General features: G+C 40.6%; 3 protein-coding genes across 5 annotated transcripts in view; 1 reads left to right on the forward strand and 2 right to left on the reverse strand.

The window, feature by feature from the left end:
• The window catches only part of LOC123963344 (lipase member H-like), an 8,443-nt gene extending 3,697 nt beyond the window's left edge, over positions 1-4,746 (forward strand). For 2 of the 3 annotated variants that reach the window (XM_046040141.1, XM_046040140.1), the window contains exons 3-10: positions 510-618; positions 2,482-2,583; positions 2,710-2,799; positions 2,905-3,072; positions 3,276-3,365; positions 3,879-3,990; positions 4,113-4,280; positions 4,444-4,746. In XM_046040141.1, coding sequence (XP_045896097.1) covers positions 510-618; positions 2,482-2,583; positions 2,710-2,799; positions 2,905-3,072; positions 3,276-3,365; positions 3,879-3,990; positions 4,113-4,280; positions 4,444-4,513 — 909 coding nt within the window. In that variant the 3' untranslated portion in view covers positions 4,514-4,746. Of the gene's footprint in view, positions 1-27; positions 408-509; positions 619-2,481; positions 2,584-2,709; positions 2,800-2,904; positions 3,073-3,275; positions 3,366-3,878; positions 3,991-4,112; positions 4,281-4,443 lie in introns of all 3 variants that reach the window. The other variant, XM_046040139.1, reaches the window with a different exon arrangement.
• A 394-nt stretch (positions 4,747-5,140) lies between these two features.
• On the reverse strand, positions 5,141-7,529 carry si:dkey-71d15.2 (SH3 domain-containing kinase-binding protein 1). The gene is made up of 5 exons (XM_046040142.1): positions 7,397-7,529; positions 6,115-6,225; positions 5,803-6,020; positions 5,586-5,649; positions 5,141-5,465 (listed from the first exon to the last, which is right to left on the reverse strand). The coding sequence occupies exons 2-5, from the start codon at positions 6,214-6,216 to the stop codon at positions 5,427-5,429; spliced, it is 423 nt and encodes a 140-aa protein (XP_045896098.1). The 5' UTR covers positions 6,217-6,225; positions 7,397-7,529; the 3' UTR covers positions 5,141-5,426.
• Positions 7,530-8,070: 541 nt separating this feature from the next.
• si:ch211-114c12.2 (uncharacterized protein LOC336578 homolog) lies at positions 8,071-16,842 on the reverse strand. The gene is made up of 10 exons (XM_046040072.1): positions 16,721-16,842; positions 14,756-14,817; positions 13,923-14,612; positions 12,937-13,575; positions 9,989-10,104; positions 9,715-9,814; positions 9,490-9,574; positions 9,130-9,201; positions 8,851-9,000; positions 8,071-8,642 (listed from the first exon to the last, which is right to left on the reverse strand). Exons 2-9 carry the CDS (start codon positions 14,794-14,796, stop codon positions 8,860-8,862), a joined length of 1,884 nt encoding a protein of 627 aa, XP_045896028.1. The 5' UTR covers positions 14,797-14,817; positions 16,721-16,842; the 3' UTR covers positions 8,071-8,642; positions 8,851-8,859.
• Between the last annotated feature and the right edge of the window lie 1,033 nt (positions 16,843-17,875).

Here is a 17,875-nt window from a genome sequence, read left to right on the forward strand (position 1 = left end):
CCCCCCCCCCCCCCCCACCCTCACCAGCACTTCCAGATGAGAGATGTGCTGAATTTACGGATCTAGATCTTGGTCAAGCAATCATTGGAACCAGACTCGAAGTCAGGTTCTTGGTGTACACTAGACTTAATGGCTCCTGTGGTACACTGGTTTCCCAATCAGACCTGTCCAACCATCCCCGTTTTAACTTGTCCAGACCAACCACCTTCGTCATTCATGGGTATCGGCCCAATGGATCTCCACCAATATGGGTGTCAAATGCCAGAAAGCTGCTGCTGGCCAGGAATGATATTAATGTTGTCATAGTGGACTGGAACCACGGAGCTGCTAATGTGAATTATTTTAAGGCAGTAGAGAACACACGCAAAGCAGCTGACTATATCACTGCTTTCATTGAAAAGATGCAGGTATGAGATGTATCTGATACACTCTGGGACTGTGATTGCTGTGTCTAGATAGAAATGTCAAGACTGTGTTGTGTGTAACAAGCAAATAACTGATCTCTTCAGAAACATGGTGCCTCTTTGAGCTCCATCCACATGATCGGAGCCAGCCTTGGGGCTCATATATCAGGCTTTATAGGGGCCAGCCTGAAAGGTTCAATTGGAAGAATTACAGGTAAGTGTGCACATTCAAATTCAGATCACTTTCATCATCTAAATTTTGCTATCCTAGCTATCCACAGTTCTACAGAGGTGAGATATCTGGTTTTAAAAACAATTCTGAATATTGCTGTCTAGATTTCTAAACCATGAAATGCTTCTCTCAGGACTAAGATTCAAATTACCATCTTAAAACAAACCCCACTGCTATAGGAGAGCAGTTTGTTTGGTCTGGGTGTGGTTCTTGTGATAGTTCATTGCCAAACAGCACCATTAACTTGGGAAGCTTGTCAAGAACATTTCTTGAGAATTGTGACACTCGAACTTAATTCCTAGATTGCAACATTACAAATAACTACTAACACAGAGTGGCAAAGTCCTTCCTGACAAAGTGTTTGTAAGAGAGTGCAGAGTCTATGAAGGATTTTGGACATGACCGAGTTGTGGAGATGCAGCAACATATCACAGTTCAGGTTTTGGCCATCTGGGCAAGAATTTGTGTGGAAAAAATCAGTAGTTTCAATGACTCCACCTGAAATCTCTGGAGAGATTGTGAGGTGAAGGCAGAAAATCCTCTCCATGGTGCCTGTAGTGTCAGTGAAGTTCAGAAAAATAGACGTCCAGGTCAGCACTGCTTGAAATGAGTATGAAGTATTAAAACATAAAGATAAGAAAGGCGGGTCTTGGACATACAATATAAAACTGAAAACAGACATGATAGTATCAAATAAGAAACAGTAATAAAATTAAAGCTGCAAGCAGCAGTGGGCGGGCCCTCGGGGCGTAATGCAGCGGCACAGTAGCAGCCAGAGGTCGGGAGAGGCTCCTTGAATTGCCACGCGTTTTGGACCAGTCACAAAGCAGTTAAATGTCACTTCCTGTGTCCCCTAGGTGGCACTAGACAGCACCTGCTAATTATATGTTGTGCAGCAGTTCCTGTTACCAATGGGTGGCGTGATTAGTGAATATTTGCATGTAGATATGTTCAGGGCGGGATTCTTATCAAACATGTAAAGGCTGATACAGATCTGAGCATGTACACTCCATACAACAACTTCCTGTTTCATGGCGAAGCAGCGAACTTTAACACCACGCCAAGGATGCGCCATTACCCGAAAACTCACAAGCTTCACAACATAGCATCATCAATGTCTTAAGGCTCTTCTGAAACTGTTTTGAAGTAGGTGTGGCCAATATGTTTGGAGTAGTACATAACTGTGTAAATCTTGACACTTCCTGTTGCCAGTTGGTGGCGCTATGACATTGAGTGTTGTTTGGCTGATGGATGTGTTCAGGGCGGGAGTGTCATCCTACATTTTTCAGATGTGAGCATGGACAAAAACTTACAGATAGCACAACTTTTCATCGTCAATGCCTCTAGAATGCACCAATCAAAATTTGAAGTCTATCGGCTAAATTTCCTAGGAGGAGTTTGTGGGTAATCTGTGAATCGTCAAAAATTGGCCGTTAAAGTCATAATGGCTGACTTCCTGTTGGGTTTAGGGCATTGGCCCCGGAGGCTTTTTTGTAGGTCTGGACATGATACATGTGCCACAAAAATTTCATACAATTCGATGAAACGTGGCCCGAGGGCCCATGCGCAAACACCATATGGCACGTAAATTGTTGCCACCCTTGAACTTTGTGCAGTTTGAGTTTTTGAGCATGTTAATGCTGTCAAAATTGAGCTATATCTATACTGAAAACTGACTTGTCAGATTGAGTTGCAGTTGAGGTAAGGTAGAAAAGGATCAACTAAATCTTTACAATAAGAACATTTCAGTCTTCCCAAGCCTGCTATTTTAGCTTCCACCAGCTAATGTTGGGTTTGAGGTTAAGCTTGAACCTCTACTGAGGTCTGTTGATGTGATGTTTGCAGCTCTGGATCCTGCTGGGCCTCAGTTCACTGGCACTCCTCCAGAGGACCGCCTGGACTCCACAGACGCCCAGTTTGTGGACGTCCTGCACACAGACATAGATGGTCAGTTTTTACTGAAATACTGTATTATATATTCATTTTATATTTTTATATGTATTATTTTTACATCCAAACCTATACAGATTTACACATGTGAAATTTTTTGTCATGTGCCAACTGTATTCACAGTCTTGGGCTTCAGAAAACCTCTAGGTCATATTGATTTCTATGTTAATGGAGGACTGGACCAACCTGGCTGTCCAAAGACCATCTTTTCTGGTAAGGTTAATATTTACTGAATTTATGTTATGAGAAATGGAACTACTAACTAGAAATAGAAATACTGTATGGTTACAATGACCCTTGTTTGTTATCCCTGTTTAGGAGAATCCTATTTTACATGTGACCACGAGAGAGCAGTGTTGCTCTACCTTGACTCTGTGAATGGGATGTGTGTCAGCAGGGCCTTCCCCTGCTCCTCCTATAAAGACTTTCTGGATGGAAACTGCTTGAAATGTGACCAGTTTGGTGCTGCAGGATGTCCTGTTGTTGGTTGGTATTTTAATAAACTTAGACATGAAGACGCATTGTTTCAGTTTTCACTGAGAAATATGTTTCAATAGACAAATTACATAAACACAATATTTAACAATACTATTAATGAAAGAACTCTTATGTGATGGTATCTTTTTATTTCGTCAGACTTCAATGTGTTGTTGTTGTAAACCTGACGCAGCTGTTTCACTGAAATCCAGGTTATGATGTCACAGAGTGGAAAGATGTCCTGCTGAGGCTGGGCCAAACAACAGCGTTTTTTACCACAAATGCAAAGTCTCCATTCTGCAGTAAGTAACACAACACTAATAATCTTAACAAATGGACAGAAACACATAGCAGGAACATTTAATCCCACTATGGCAATGTAATAACTGCACTGTAGTGTGGTATATAGATATATTAGTAATGTAAAAGTAAAGGGACACATTAAAAGGCATATCATACTTTGTGAAAGGATTTAAAAATATATAAAAGAGCTTTGAGCCCCTTTAAATGGTTGAATGCTTTACTACTACACAAGGTGCTTTCTATATTCTCAACATCAATCGTTTAGTTTGACATTGGCGCATGGTGGCACAAAAGCAGATGGAAAAAGATGGAAGACAGAAAATGACGGCTACCTGTAGTAACATGTGAATAAAGAGTATAAAATAAGACTGAAAATTAAATTCCAACTTCAGCTGATCGATTTTTATTCATGAGAATGATTTTTTTTTTTGAGCCAAATACTTTCATGAGTGTCATCAGCTGAAATGGCAAACATATTGTACTTGAATAAAAATCTTAATGTCCCCTTTCAGCGTCCGCCTACACAGTGGACATGATGTTGGCGAACGAGGATGTGGACTGGGGATACATTACTGTTAAGCTATATGGTAATGGTGAAGAAGCAGTGGCAACTATTGTCTCCAAGTAAGTCTTCACTTTATCATAAGTTCTGTGGCAAATAACAGATATTCCACCTCAACTTCTCTCTGTCCATCAGGTGCTTCTTTCGCTCAGTAATGTCTTTTTCCCCCTCTTTTCCATATCAGTAAAAGTGCAAAGAGTAACACAGAGACCAAGTTGTTTGCCCAGTTTGACAAAGACATTCAGTCAGTGGAAGAGGTGTCTCTCAAATTCTTCACTTGGAATATATTCAAGCTCAAATATAAATTCAGTGTTCTACAAATCCGTCTCACACACCTTCAAAGCAAGGAGAGGTATGAAATAAATATATAAAACACACACACACACACACACACACACACACACACACACACACACACACAGATTTTTGTGTAATATCTTTAAGAAATTTGTGTAAGTGGTCTCTTACTTCTCCCAGCTCAAGATTTACAGTAATGTTGACTCTGTCCTTCACAGGCCTCTCTGTCTATATGACATCCTTCTTCAGGAGAACAAAGAATTTACCTTCAGCCCTGTTCTCTGTTAAGAATCCAACCCGACAGACCCCACATAAAAAAAATGCCACTGCTTGGATTGGAAGAGATTCAACTGACTTTCAAATCCCAGACTTTCTTACCATTAAAAAGTAGTGCACTCTTCACTTATGAAGATACTTTGCCAAACGTGGATATTTGAGTTTTAACATGACATCACTAGAAACTTTAGATTTGTGTTTATGGATTGACCCTCAACTATGAATAAAATCTCAAGACAATGTCAGACATCTTTTAAGAGTTCACAATGCTCCTCACATAACGACTGATTTAACTGTATTGACTGACTGCTTGGTCCGTCGAGTATTTGTACAAAAGGCAAACTATTACATTACTTATTTACTAATATACTAATGTGATATAAGCTTCATGTTTGTGCATCCACATAACAGGCTCGCCTCACACCTAGAAAACCTCTGGGGTAGAGAATGCATTATGTCAATGAGATATGCCCACGGGGATAGTGGAACAAACGTGTGATATTTTCATATTTCCCCCACCACAAGATGCTAAAAAAATAGCAGTCATTAAGAGTCCATCTACTGAAATAAAAACAAAACAGGGCCATGTGCTGACATTTCAAGAGAGAACTGCCAACAGATACCCCACTCAGTGTGACATCGGCTCAAGTGACAGGTTTTTTTTTTATTTGTTTTTTGCAGCTCCCAGTGTGCATCATGTTTGCACTTTCAGCAATGACTCAGTAAAAACATTCAGTCCTCTTGGCCAGCCCAACAAAAACAAAATGAAAATGACCATCTAAGAGAAGTGTTTCGCTAAAAAATAAGAACTTTTCATCAAAAAGGTGGTCTTTTCAAAACGTAGAAAAATATTATTTCTCAGAGTGCAGAACACGACCTTTTAAAACTTCTCAAGCTTGTCTGTGGTGATGGTGAAGTTCTCCACTTATTTAGACATGTGCTTCTTCATACGTTGGATCTCCATCTAAAACATAACAAAAACTTAAGTCTAATATTCTTACCTCACAGCAATTCTGCCTAGTTATCAGAAAGCACATTAGAGCAACTACACAGAATGGATTCCTTTTGCTTCTTCATGCCGCACCTGTAAAGTCAAGCGAATCCTTTTCTCTTCATCGAGCTCATTCATCAGCAGTTTAATTTCTTTGCTGGAACACACGATAATTAAAAACCAATTAGTGCTGCAACAAACTCTTCTGATTGAGACCATTACAGATGCAGGGATGAGAATGTCACACACACCCAGGCTAAGTGTGAATGGGCGGGTACAATAAAAAACTGATTACATGACAAAGCCATACTTGTGCTGACTCTTCATCTGATCAAACTGGTCCCTCAGGTCTCTCAGCTCTGTCTGAAGTTGTTCCAGATTCGGTGAAGTGTGTTTCACCCGATCTCTGCTGGGCTGGGGGTTGGAGTTGAGACCTGGGGGCAACGTTGGATGTAGCACAGCAGAGAGAGCCTTTGGTAACAGAGAGGAGAAGGACTGCGTGGGCGCACCTTTGGACCTCGCTGCTGCCTGTAGAGAATAACCCAACATTTACTTACTGACAACAAAAACCTGAAACACAATAATTTGAATTTTAAGCCTTAAGTTTTTCTTGTACACTTACAGGCAGGGCAGACCCATTGTGACTTGTTTCCTGAGAGTTTCTTGAGAGTGTTAAAGATTCCAGCTCTTCACTCTGGTTTTCTTTTCTTTCTTCCTCCATCATGAGTGTTACCTGTAAGTTAAGTATATTTTGAGACAGCTGATAGGTAAAATAATATTTAAAGGGTACTTCACCTCCACCCATTGTAAGTGTGGAATAAATGCTCCCAGCTTTAGTTTGGTGTCCCCAAATAAACTTTTCAACATGGCCTTTAGGTCATAGATTGATTACAATGATACCCCTCTAAGGAAATTTCAGAATATATCATATTTATTACAGGGCAACTAACTTTTAATCTTCTTTTAAGTAGTGTGAGTGCATATCTTTCAGTGCTGTACATGGCTGTGTTTGTGTGTGTGTATGAGGCAGCTCAGAAAAGTTAAAATTATCCCAAGGACAGATGGGACACAAACAGAGGAGACCACACACTCTTTTCAAACAGTATTTAACTGGATGATATACTTCCCAGAGTCTGAAGCTCTGACTGTAATCTGCCATCTGCGGCATGAGCTACCTGCTCATTCAGCTTCTCCGCGATTGACACAATTGAATCAAACTCTTCAGTCTCTTCGAGAGAAACAGAGAATAAATGTTAAAACCCTGAACTAACTTAAACCTATCACTATAGAAAATGTCATCCATTTTCACAGTAATAAGACAACATCTTCCAAAGCCTGCATTATCAGTCAGCCTCTTTCACATGCAGCAATCGTAATAGTAGTATGTAAAATGATGTTGCGACAGGTTTGACAACAATAGTTGCGCGGCTTACCAGGAACGAGGGCTGAGCTATAGCTGCCCATCGTGACAGAGAGGAATACAAGTGCAGAGAGTGAAAGACAGAAAAACCTGCAGAGTCTTTAAGTCTACATCTACAAATGACAGATTGGAGCAAGTCAGTGGAGCAGAAATCAACAGAAACCTGTCAGTTCAGTGCACTCTGATGTCATGCTACACCTTTAACAACCTGAAGAATAGTGGTTTTATTTGTTAAACCATGACCTGTGCTCTTGGTAATATAACAGCAACATCAGTCTGTACATTAAACTGAGATAATTATTTATCAAAAACTGAAACTTGGCAGCCGTGTCTCTCATGAAACAGCAGTGAACCAAAATGCAACACATGCTGGAACCAATGCACAGACAGAAGCACAGTGACAGATTATATACATTAGCAGACATAGTAACCCAATTACCATATTATTGTCAGTTACAGTCAAGGATCTGGTGCGCACACTCACCTTGTTTAGCCAGCGTCACCGATGAGATACAGCAGCATCTGTGGTAACAGGACACCAGCCATTGTAGCTCACTGTGGTCTGCAGAGTATGTTGTGATGAGGTGTGGTACTGTCAGGGCTAAGTTTAGCTCCACTCTGCTCACAAATACCATCGGGGCAGAGCGAAGGGCGTCACAGGGTGAAGGGCGAGAGTTGTATTTAAAGGGGCAAACTGGAGTGCAGTTCTGCTATAAGGCATAAACAGTATTTAAAGGGACACGCCACTGATTTTACACTTGAAGTCTATTTTATTGATCTTGAATAATTAAAGCCCTTAGAGGATCTTTAAATGTCTATGGTATTAAACAGCACGTGAAATCAGTTGTATGTCGTCTGTTTGAGTTTTAATAAAAATTACCCTGATGTCATCAGAGTCATGTCAGCTCAAGACTTACACTTTTAACAGAAAGCCTGAGTTAGAAACTGGAGGGTTTTTTTAGGAGGCTGGGGCCATTTAATTGCATTATGGGAAATGAAGAAAAAAAATATATGATTACCAAAAAATTTTTTTTATTTCAGAACACACAAACTGGTTTGTAGGCAAGATTAAGAAAACTTGTGATTATAGGTTAATGATTCTTAAAAGCATTATTGATGGACTGTCCAAATCTACAAGCAAAACTCAAAACAAATAAAGCTTGTTAAATCTGATTTTATTTCAAGTCTCAAACAATAAACTGAATATGTGATTATACAAGTTTTACAAGTAGTAGCTAAGTGTCTTGCGACAAGCAGCAGTTTCTAATCAACACCCATGATTAATCAAATAGGACATCTCATGTGATAAGTCTTTACAAACAATAAAAAGGTGAGATAGTAAACACTGCTTGGACTTCAATCTGAAATTGAATGCTGCAGGTAAAAAAAAAAAAAAAAAAAAAAAAAGAAAAGCTAAAACTATTAAATGTAAAATAAACTCACAAAAATCACAAGCAGCAATTCCCAAATAATTAAACACCAGTCAAAAGCAGCACAGTACAATGTTGTAGGATGTTACAAATATTCTAAAACAAAAAGTACTGCAGTACTTCAAAGACAACTGTAACACAACCAGATAACAAATGTAAGCAACAACACTTCAATTATTTACAGGTAGGTTGAGATTGTAGAGAGAGACGGGTTTGTGCGGCCCACACCAAGCGGAGATAATCTTGATGAGATTTTTCTCATGTTTTCCAGTATCATGTCTGCACATTGTGGGACCTGTGCTGAGACACAAAAACAAAACTCCTTTGAATACAACATTTCTTGAAGATCTTGAAATGTATATTATACACTGCTTTGCCATGATAAATAAAGACTTGTTTACAATGAAGAAGTTACGCATACAGCTACACAGCTGACTAATGGACAACACCACACTGTTTTGAAATTGCCATGCTGCCCCCTCACAGCCACTGCATCATGATAACTTACCGGAAATTCTCACCAGCGTTGCTGGTTGGGTCCTCGGTTGTATGGTGGGCGCTGACGCATCACTCTCATGGTGCGGTATTTGGACATGATACTGTGACTTTTTCGGAACACTGGCCTCTGATTTGGGAAGGGACGTGGCACCAAGCTCTCCTTTTGTAAACAAAGACATTCAAATATTAGTTATTAAAAAAAAAAAAAAAAAAAAAAAAAACACAGAGTCGATGAGCCATTTAAGATTTCCCAGAGGAACCAAGTGATCTCTGAATAGGGCATGCATACCATGAGTGGTCTTCTAACATTTGAAGATAGTTCAGGGCCTGTCTTCCTTGGACCACCAATGAACTTTGGTCTCTGTAAAACACAATAGGGAAGGCTGAGTACATTCAGTAGGCCATTATCCTAATTCATTCTTACAACATATTTTAGGCAAGTACACATTCATGAGGCTGAAAAGGCTGACCTCTGACAGCTTCCTCGTTTTCATTTATTATATTTGTTTTTGCAAAATATTTGAATATAATTCAACATTTCAAAAGCAGTTAATTTTAACATATGCAAGTTTTGCTTACTGCAGCAATTCTTAACCATATACAGAGGGACCAGCTCTGCACGGTCCTATGCAATAAAAGTTTTGCTCACCTGCATGGGTCCTGGTCCAGGTCCTTGTCCTGGTCTCCTGAAGGGCCTCCCAGGTCTATGGCAGTCCTGCATCATATTAAATGGCCTGCAAAAAAATAAAGGAAACATTAGAAAAGGGACACGTTCTGTACGAAGCTTGCATTTAACCTACGGAAAACAAAGCACTTTCTAATGAATGAGAAGCTTGTTTTAAACACTAACAAAAACTGATTCTATGAAATGTACCTGAACATCTTCTTATCCAAATAGCCCCGTTTTCGGTCTTCAGAATCATTCGTCCTTGAGAGTCGGCTGTTCAGTGTGGTATCTGCATCTGAACTGTGTTCTAAAAGAAAACAAAAAAATAAATAAAAAAAAAAAAAAAGAGAGAAGAGATAAACCCTGCAGCAGAAGCTTTTAAAAAAATAAACAATAAAGTGAAATGAGCCATCAAAACAATAGATAAATGGCCTCTGGTGCACCCTTAAAATATGTGAGATCAAAAACAGAACTGACTTACCAGACTTGGGTTTTGGGCTGCGATCTTTTGGAGGTGAGCCGTCCTTAGAGGAGGAGCTTGGCCCAGGTGGCCAGTGGGACAAAACAACAAGGTCACGTTTCTCTATGGGAGAAGATCTGGGGGGAGATCAGTGGAGGCTGTGTTAATGACATCAGCATCCCCATAAGATGTGTATGAACATCTTCAATGTAGCCTGTATACATTAAAATCGCCTCATTCAAGTTATCACAGTGATTAATGGAAACAGATTGCAAGTATTAAAAAATAAAATCACCCTTGCAACTATTAGAAGTAATGCAATTTAAACCAACAGCTGTTTTGCAGGCAGACAAATCATCATAAAGCCACGCATCACACATGGGTACTTACAAAAACCATGGAATGTCCATGCTTCTTTACTCCTATTTTTGTACCCTGAATCAATCTGAGCTCTCTTCATTTACTCAGTGATTGTTAGAGCGGGCAAATCTTGGAGAGAACTTTTAGATATTGGTCTACATCACATCCCCGAATCTTCTATCATTCCTCTCTCAGAAGCACAGGAGAACGACGTGTTTGCACAGACAGCCTGAACTTCAGAAGATTCCTAGTTGTTCCTTTAGCCGTTTGGATCCATTTCATCATCCACAGGGTTTTCCGAGATGGACATGAGAGTAGATGGGAGATTTGAGTCCTGGAGAAAGCAGTAGATTTGAAGTGAATAGTTGAACGTGTGATTACGTCAGATTAACAGCTTCTCCAGAGCTGTGCAGTGCTTTTAAGAGATGATCCATTGTTTGTCTTCCCATGAAGAAGTCCTGGTTGCAAGGCAACTTACTAAAAAGCTTTGTAGTTCCCACAATCGACACTTCTATTTCTTTAGATCTTCTGAGACTTTGGGGCATGATTTAGGAAAAGGCAGTGATTTAATAAAGATGATCACATGATTGGTTCTGCAGTAAAAATGCAGTCAGGGGGCTAGCACAGTGCTCTTGTCCTCTTCTTGTAGTAGTCTTGAAGGTACAGTGGGATTGTTGATTGAGATCATTAGTTGCCCATTACACTGAAATGTCTTTGCAGGTTGACTTGCAGGTGTGGGTTAGAGAGCTTTGTTGCATTACTGAACATTGGGATTTACCGCAGGCCGATGCACACTTTATTATTACTTTTAGGTCATGTCAGATTATACAGATGAACTGACCACAGCACATGCTGACCTGTAGGCCAGCTCAAATGCATTCACACTGATAATGACAGAAATTACCAAAGTGATCTTCCTTGTGTCTGTCCCCACGCAGTATGAAGTTGGAATTTTGGCCGCTTGTAATCTCTTTTCATCTTCTGATGTACTTTAACTCCATACTCATGGGTCCGTCTTGCTCCTCAATTTGTGTCTCATCCTTTTTAGAGATTGATGTAGTCTTCTTTTGTGTTCTCAGCCACTTTATACATTATCTTTTTCCAGCTATTCAAAATGACAGGAGTGTTTCACGGCAGGCATTGTTGATTAAAATAGAGGTGGCCACATAGTAGCGCTATTGTTGTTTGAATCCTGCGAAATTTGACATCATCCCTGGTGTAGGTCATCAAAATACTTCAAGATAATTCTCCCGCTTTGACGTCGTTAATGGTTGATGGCTGCCTGGATGCGTTCTTGAAGTGCCTATTACTGCAGAGAAGCAGAAAACTCCAGTACTTAGATGCACTTCAGAAGTACAAGTAGTAGTTTGGCTCCTCTTCATTTTACTAATTCTGAAAGGGAATGATGCAGCACCATCCACATGGTTCCAAATATTAGGTGGTGCAGAATTGTTTAGTTCCTTCTGATGAGCCAATTCTTCTGGCATAGATTATTTCACTTGAAGGACTATGATTTCCACGTTTGCGTAAAACACAAATTGAGCATTACTCCGGGTCTATAATGCATGCCTGGCATGTAGGTAATGCAGGCTGATGAATGTGTGAGGAGAAAAATTCCTGAATATGTTTACTATTGGTAAAAAATGATCAATTGTTTGCTGAATTCCTTGTCTCGGATTTTAAGTTTTTTTATGTTGTTAAAAGTCTATCATGACTACTTCGGAACTCAATAAAAATAATTACTGGTAATTTGATGAGCATACACTTCAATCTTTGCATAGGAGTTATGTATCAGTTAATTTATCAGGGCACTTCTAACTGATGGTGGCTTATAATGTCCTTCAGCAAGTCCTCTTCATTGTTTTATGGCTTCTGTCGTCTGTGTTGCTGATCCATCCTGGCGTTATGGTTATATTTAAAGTAAAGTGTCACATCTCAGATCATCTTTGTTTTGGGAATTTCCACTTGACTTGCAACTTTGCGGTCTTGGTTTTAGTTGGTGCAGTGAAGAGTCAACGTTTGGACATTCATTTGATGAATCTTGGGGGGGGGGGGGGGTTGACTGGCATTTTCAGTATTGGTCATGTTTAGTGCAGTCCTCTTCATATCCTTTTCTGCATACGCAGATACCGTTTTACACTACATGTTGTAACTTCAGTTTACTTTTGTTCTCTATTGGGGATGAAGGGGTCTTCATGACATGCTGAAGAGCACTTCTTTCAAGCTTAAGACCATCAATGCTGACAAACTGATGAATCCTTCAACAGGCCAGATCAACTACTTTTTCCACACCCTTCATCAACGGTAGTAAACATTATTTGTCAGGTTTTAAAACAGGTTGGCTTTTTTTTCCCCCCTATGGTGCGTAACTTAGCACTCTCTCTTCAGCCCACTTGATAGGAAGATATTTTGAAACATAGGCAGCACGCAGACAGGAAGGCATTTGAAAACTTTTGCAGCTTTCATCAACTGAATCAGTGTTGCACATTTAGCCATCACGATATCTCCATTTTCCACAGCTGGCACCCCCTTCACATAGAGACATTCTTTCTTGACCTCCTAATCACCATCAAGCCCCTGCGAACAGTGCTAGAAGGAAAATACCGTACCTGTGTGTGTTCAAGGACCGGCGAGACTCCACCTGTTCTTTGCCTGTATCAGAGTCTCTTGAAGACTTGCTGGCATTGCTTTCTTCTCTGCGGGGTGACTCTTGTGGTTTTGCCCTCCTTGGTTCCAGGTTTCTCAGGGGAACCGCATTTGACTGGAAACGTTTCTTTCTGATAGCAAAAACAGAACTAACATTCCCCCGTGAAGCAGAGTCGCCCAGGCGAGGTCTGGGTTTCACAGAAGGAGGTATTCTGAGCCCCATGAGAGACTCTGCTCTGACTTGTCTGCTCTTAATCAGGTAACTTTTATCTCTAAGAGACAATGGTTTACCACCAAACGGCCTGGGAATACCGAGCAGCTGAGGTCTCTCTCTCCTGGGGTATTTTGGATTGCCATGCTCCAGTGCAGGGTTTGGGGAGGGCATGCTGATGTCTGATATCCTCCTCTTGCGGGGTCCTGCCACTTGCCTCTCCTGAGGGCTCCTGTTGTAGGAGGTTGACGGTGCTGGACCTCCTTTCCATGAGGGGGTTCTGAAGGGGGGCGGGTGAGAGACATCTTGTGCCCTCTCTCTACTGTGGGATCTGCTGCCCTGCCTCTCCACCGGACCACGCTGCCGCCTGGTGTCTTGCTCAGATGACCACCTGCATATCCATCAAACAATAGAGAAATCATTACAATGATAGATCCATTGCCATGTTAAGTGGGAGGAGGGACGTTTAATTTTTATCTTAATGCAGCCCCTTCATAATGCCATGACAGAATGAAACAGGTAGGAGAAGTAAAGGGCAATAACAGATGTAACACTCCTTTCAATGGCAGGTGAAACCACATTTACATCAGACCCCCATTTATCCCCTCTAATAACTATGAGTTGGGGCAGAGTAGGAGGTCATCATTACCACCCCCCTGTGACTGGGAGGACTGGGCCAGCTTCAGGCCTCCTCTTTAATAATTTTACCCAGCTGGGATTGTTGCTTCACTCCTGTACCTCTGTGGACAGGAGCCTCTCCCATGCATCTCTCTGGGGCCCCTCTGTGAACCAGAGGGCCCGTGCTCTCCATTGTGTGGATGAGAGAACGGTCCAGCCTCGTCCCAGCGCTTCATGCCATGACTTGAGTGCTCATTGGGCCTTTCTCTGGGACTGTAATTTCCACGAGGGTCTCGGCTCCGCTGCTCCTGATGCTGAAAACCTGACTGCCTTTTGTTGCCCCTGAAAGACCCCTGGTAAGCTGGTGTAGATCCTGGCCTCCTGTCAGCTGGGTGGCTGCGAAAGTGTCTCGGGGAGGGTGACCGGTGACCTGAGGGGTGGCCATGGAAAGGTGGGCCCCTTTGACCCGGGGATGCTTGTGCAGGACTGCGAGAGGATGACTGATGCTGGACATGGGGGGAGCGGTTTTGCCTAGATGGAGAAGGCCTCCTCTGGCTATGGTGTGGTTCCATTTTGGCAGGGTATGATTGAAAGGAATCCTGATTAGAGGACCTCCAGTGATTGAAACGTGGCTCCCTCTGCTCCCCCATCAGGGGGACTCTCCTGGTAACTGGGGGACGTCCTCTACCTCTGGAATCTCGCCAGTTAAAAGGGGCCTTTGCTGGGTACCCCTGGACATCTCTTCGACTTTTGGAATTGGGGTTGTAATTCCCTTCACTAGAGCCAACGCCGTGACCATCTCCGTAAGGTCTGATAGGAAACAACAACAGAATTTGATAGATTATAACACATTATGCCATCATTTTGCAAAAGGAAGAGCCAGCATCTTCCTTAAATCACGAACATAACACCAAAGTATTTGGGTGCAACTTGACATAATCATATGACATTACCTGGGCTTTAGGCGCGGTGGTCCAAAATGTGGTCGAACCATCTTTGGAAGTGAGTCAACAATCTATGGACAAAATAGAAACCACATTGAGTTTTGACAGCCCTAAGCTGACATAAAGCTAGACTCCAGAAACTAACCACAATCTTTGTCCCGACTCCGTAGTTGAATCCAGCTGATCATATAAAATAACTACCGAGTAAAACTAACTTCCAATTTCTGTTAAGTTTCTTTTACTCACCGTCTGTTTCTTGCTATCTCACTCATGTGGTAGAAAAGCTGGGTAGTCAGTCAGATAAAAGTTGCTTAAAACATGAATACTACTAAACAGCATGTAAATGACCAGAAAAATGCAGTCAAAAAATTTGAAAACTATGGTGTGCTTTGGAAATATTTCCACAACGTACATGTTACTTTTAATAGATGGTATTAACATGCAAAAGCATGCCTGTCATTTAAATTACATCTATTTTATCTATTACTAATAGATAATACTAATTACTATTACTAATTTCAAAAACCACCATTGATTTTCAACTCATACTGTTAAAATGCTGTTAAAGAACTTATCACAATAAAATTACTAAACAAAATTCAAACGCTCCATATAGAGCTGTTGCGATAACTGCAAAATTGAGATACGCGCAATTGGTCAAGCTTACCGGAGGATGGCAAGCACTTCAACAAACACAATGTTCATACTTTACACTTCAGGGCGTGTTAAATTATAACCAATTATTATAATTATAATATTGAACAACAGTGTGTAGACTTTAAATTAATAATAGTATACAAGATGCATAAAGACTTGTAAACTAATCACTTTCCAAAGCAATGGTACATAGCGTATCTATAACTGTTACTATGGCCAAAGCTAACCCACAGCAATATGTTAACTATTTACCTGAGATAAAGTCCAGTGAACCTCAACCTAATCAATACTGTCACAGAAAAAAATGACAGGCATCCCTTTCACTTATCCAATATTTTATTATGCATATATGCCGAAATTAATATCAACCAGACTGTTATGAATTAGATTATTAAAGAAAGTTTAGATTTTCACGCGTGGTTTGAGAAGGTCTTTAAGGTTGTTTAGGACAGTGGTTCTCAAACATTTTCACATCAAGGGCCCCTAATCTCACAAAACATACACACTCAAAGGACTGCCACAGACTTGATAAGATTTTTCCCCAGAGTGCGGCAAGTGTATGAAACCCATGTCCCAAGTAGTCATACATTAGGTCATTGTGTTACTTATAGATGGAATTGTAACGAAACCTAATTACACCTTTTTGCTGGGGAGAACCGCTTTGAGAACCACTGGTTTAGGAAACTGAAACTGTCCAAAGCGTGGACGAAGGTTAGCCTAAAAATCTACCGTAGAAAGAACTAAGTTTAATATACAACACATTTCCACATGCTCACGCAACTTTAACGCGCTTGTTTTATTATGCCGCATATTTCACTATACCAGATGAAAAAAACATCTAAATATAAGCGAATAAGATTACAGGGGAGATCGGTGTTTAGGCTGTATACGTTTCTAGGATCACTGTCGGTTCAGTTTCAGGCCTGATCCTGGCGAAGGACCTGGGAAGATCGTGCTTCCATTTTTGGTATTAGCCACTGTCAGCTGGCTGAGAAAACAACATTATTATTACGATCTTTCTGTGGCGAAACGAAACCAGACAGTGGTGTTGCGAGTAACGCAGTGACGTTAGTAAAAGTACCTCAATGTTTCGGTCTGGTTTCGATTAAGCAACACAAACACCTTATCTCACTGCTATGTCTGCTAGCTGAGGCCAGTTACGTAGCCTGGGTATTTCGCTAGCTTGTTTCGTTGGACGCAGCTCTCGGAAAATTCACGTCGTGAATCATTTAAACATCTTACGACCAGTCAGACAAAATAAACCAATACACATAAACTTTAACTGCGTGTAATTTAATAACTTAGCTAACTACTTACCAAAGACCAACTGTCGATTAGGAGAAAGCTAGGTGCGACCAGGCTGCGACACAGTCGAGTTGCTCTTCCTTCTTCTTCTTTATAGAATTTTGTTGGCGGTTGGCAAACAACGAAATGGTGCATTACCGCCACCAACTGGTATGGAGTGTGGATCAGAATGACTGCATATAAAAGGACTAAATAAAACAAACAAAAATAAAATAAAACTCAGATCCTCTCAATCATATTGATTACTCTAAGAAAATTAAAAATAATTCCATAGCACTTCTTTCTAAGAATTTCTATTAAATCAAAATGTATTCTTTCCCCTTTAAGGTTATGGATAATTTCCCTCCGTTTCCCCTCATACTTCTGACAGTGTCCCATGACGAGTTTGACTGTCTCTTGTTGTCCACAGTATTTTGAATAAAGCGCTATTTAATCCAGTGTGCCCAAATCTAAGTCTTGATATAATTGTCTCTTCTCTCCTGTTCCTTCCTGCACATGTCATTTCTCCCGCTATGTTGCTTTCTGTGTTACTGTCCAACCAAAGCTTTTTGTCTCCCTCCTCTCCTTTTCCCAGCAAGGTTTTAAAGTGCCTTGTGGTGGATGATCTTCACTATAGCCATCTAAATTAACCCAGTAATTCAGAGATAGCTGTAGTCTTCTCATCTCTAATGGTATTTCTCCCATTTCAACCTGTAGTGCTGCTGTTGAAGTTATTTTAAATGCCCCTGTGCGTAATCTCAAAGCCTGAGACTGAATGTTGTCTAACATTTTCAGGGATGTGCTTGATGCAGATCCATACACCACATAACCAAACTCTAACACTGAATTAATCCACAATATATTGACTTAAAAGCTGCTCTATCAGCCCCCCAGTCACTTCCCACCAAACACCTCATAACATTTAGTACCATTTGTGCAATACTTTCTGAATATGTAGTCTACACCCTATGTAATTCCCTCATCAAACCATAACCCCCAAAAGTGTTTCATTCTTTCCAGTTCTTAATGATATAAATTTAGTTTTGCCTCAGTTTTCTTTGTAAAAAAAGATATTGTCTTTGTCTTATCAACTGAGAATTTAAAACCCCATTTATATGACCACTCCTCTGTTTTCACAATAGCTTCCTGTAGTTTTTTTTTACAATAAATTCCAGATTTCTTCCCCTC

Source organism: Micropterus dolomieu, linkage group LG23 (assembly GCF_021292245.1).
Source record: "Micropterus dolomieu isolate WLL.071019.BEF.003 ecotype Adirondacks linkage group LG23, ASM2129224v1, whole genome shotgun sequence".
Taxonomy (NCBI): domain Eukaryota; kingdom Metazoa; phylum Chordata; class Actinopteri; order Centrarchiformes; family Centrarchidae; genus Micropterus; species Micropterus dolomieu.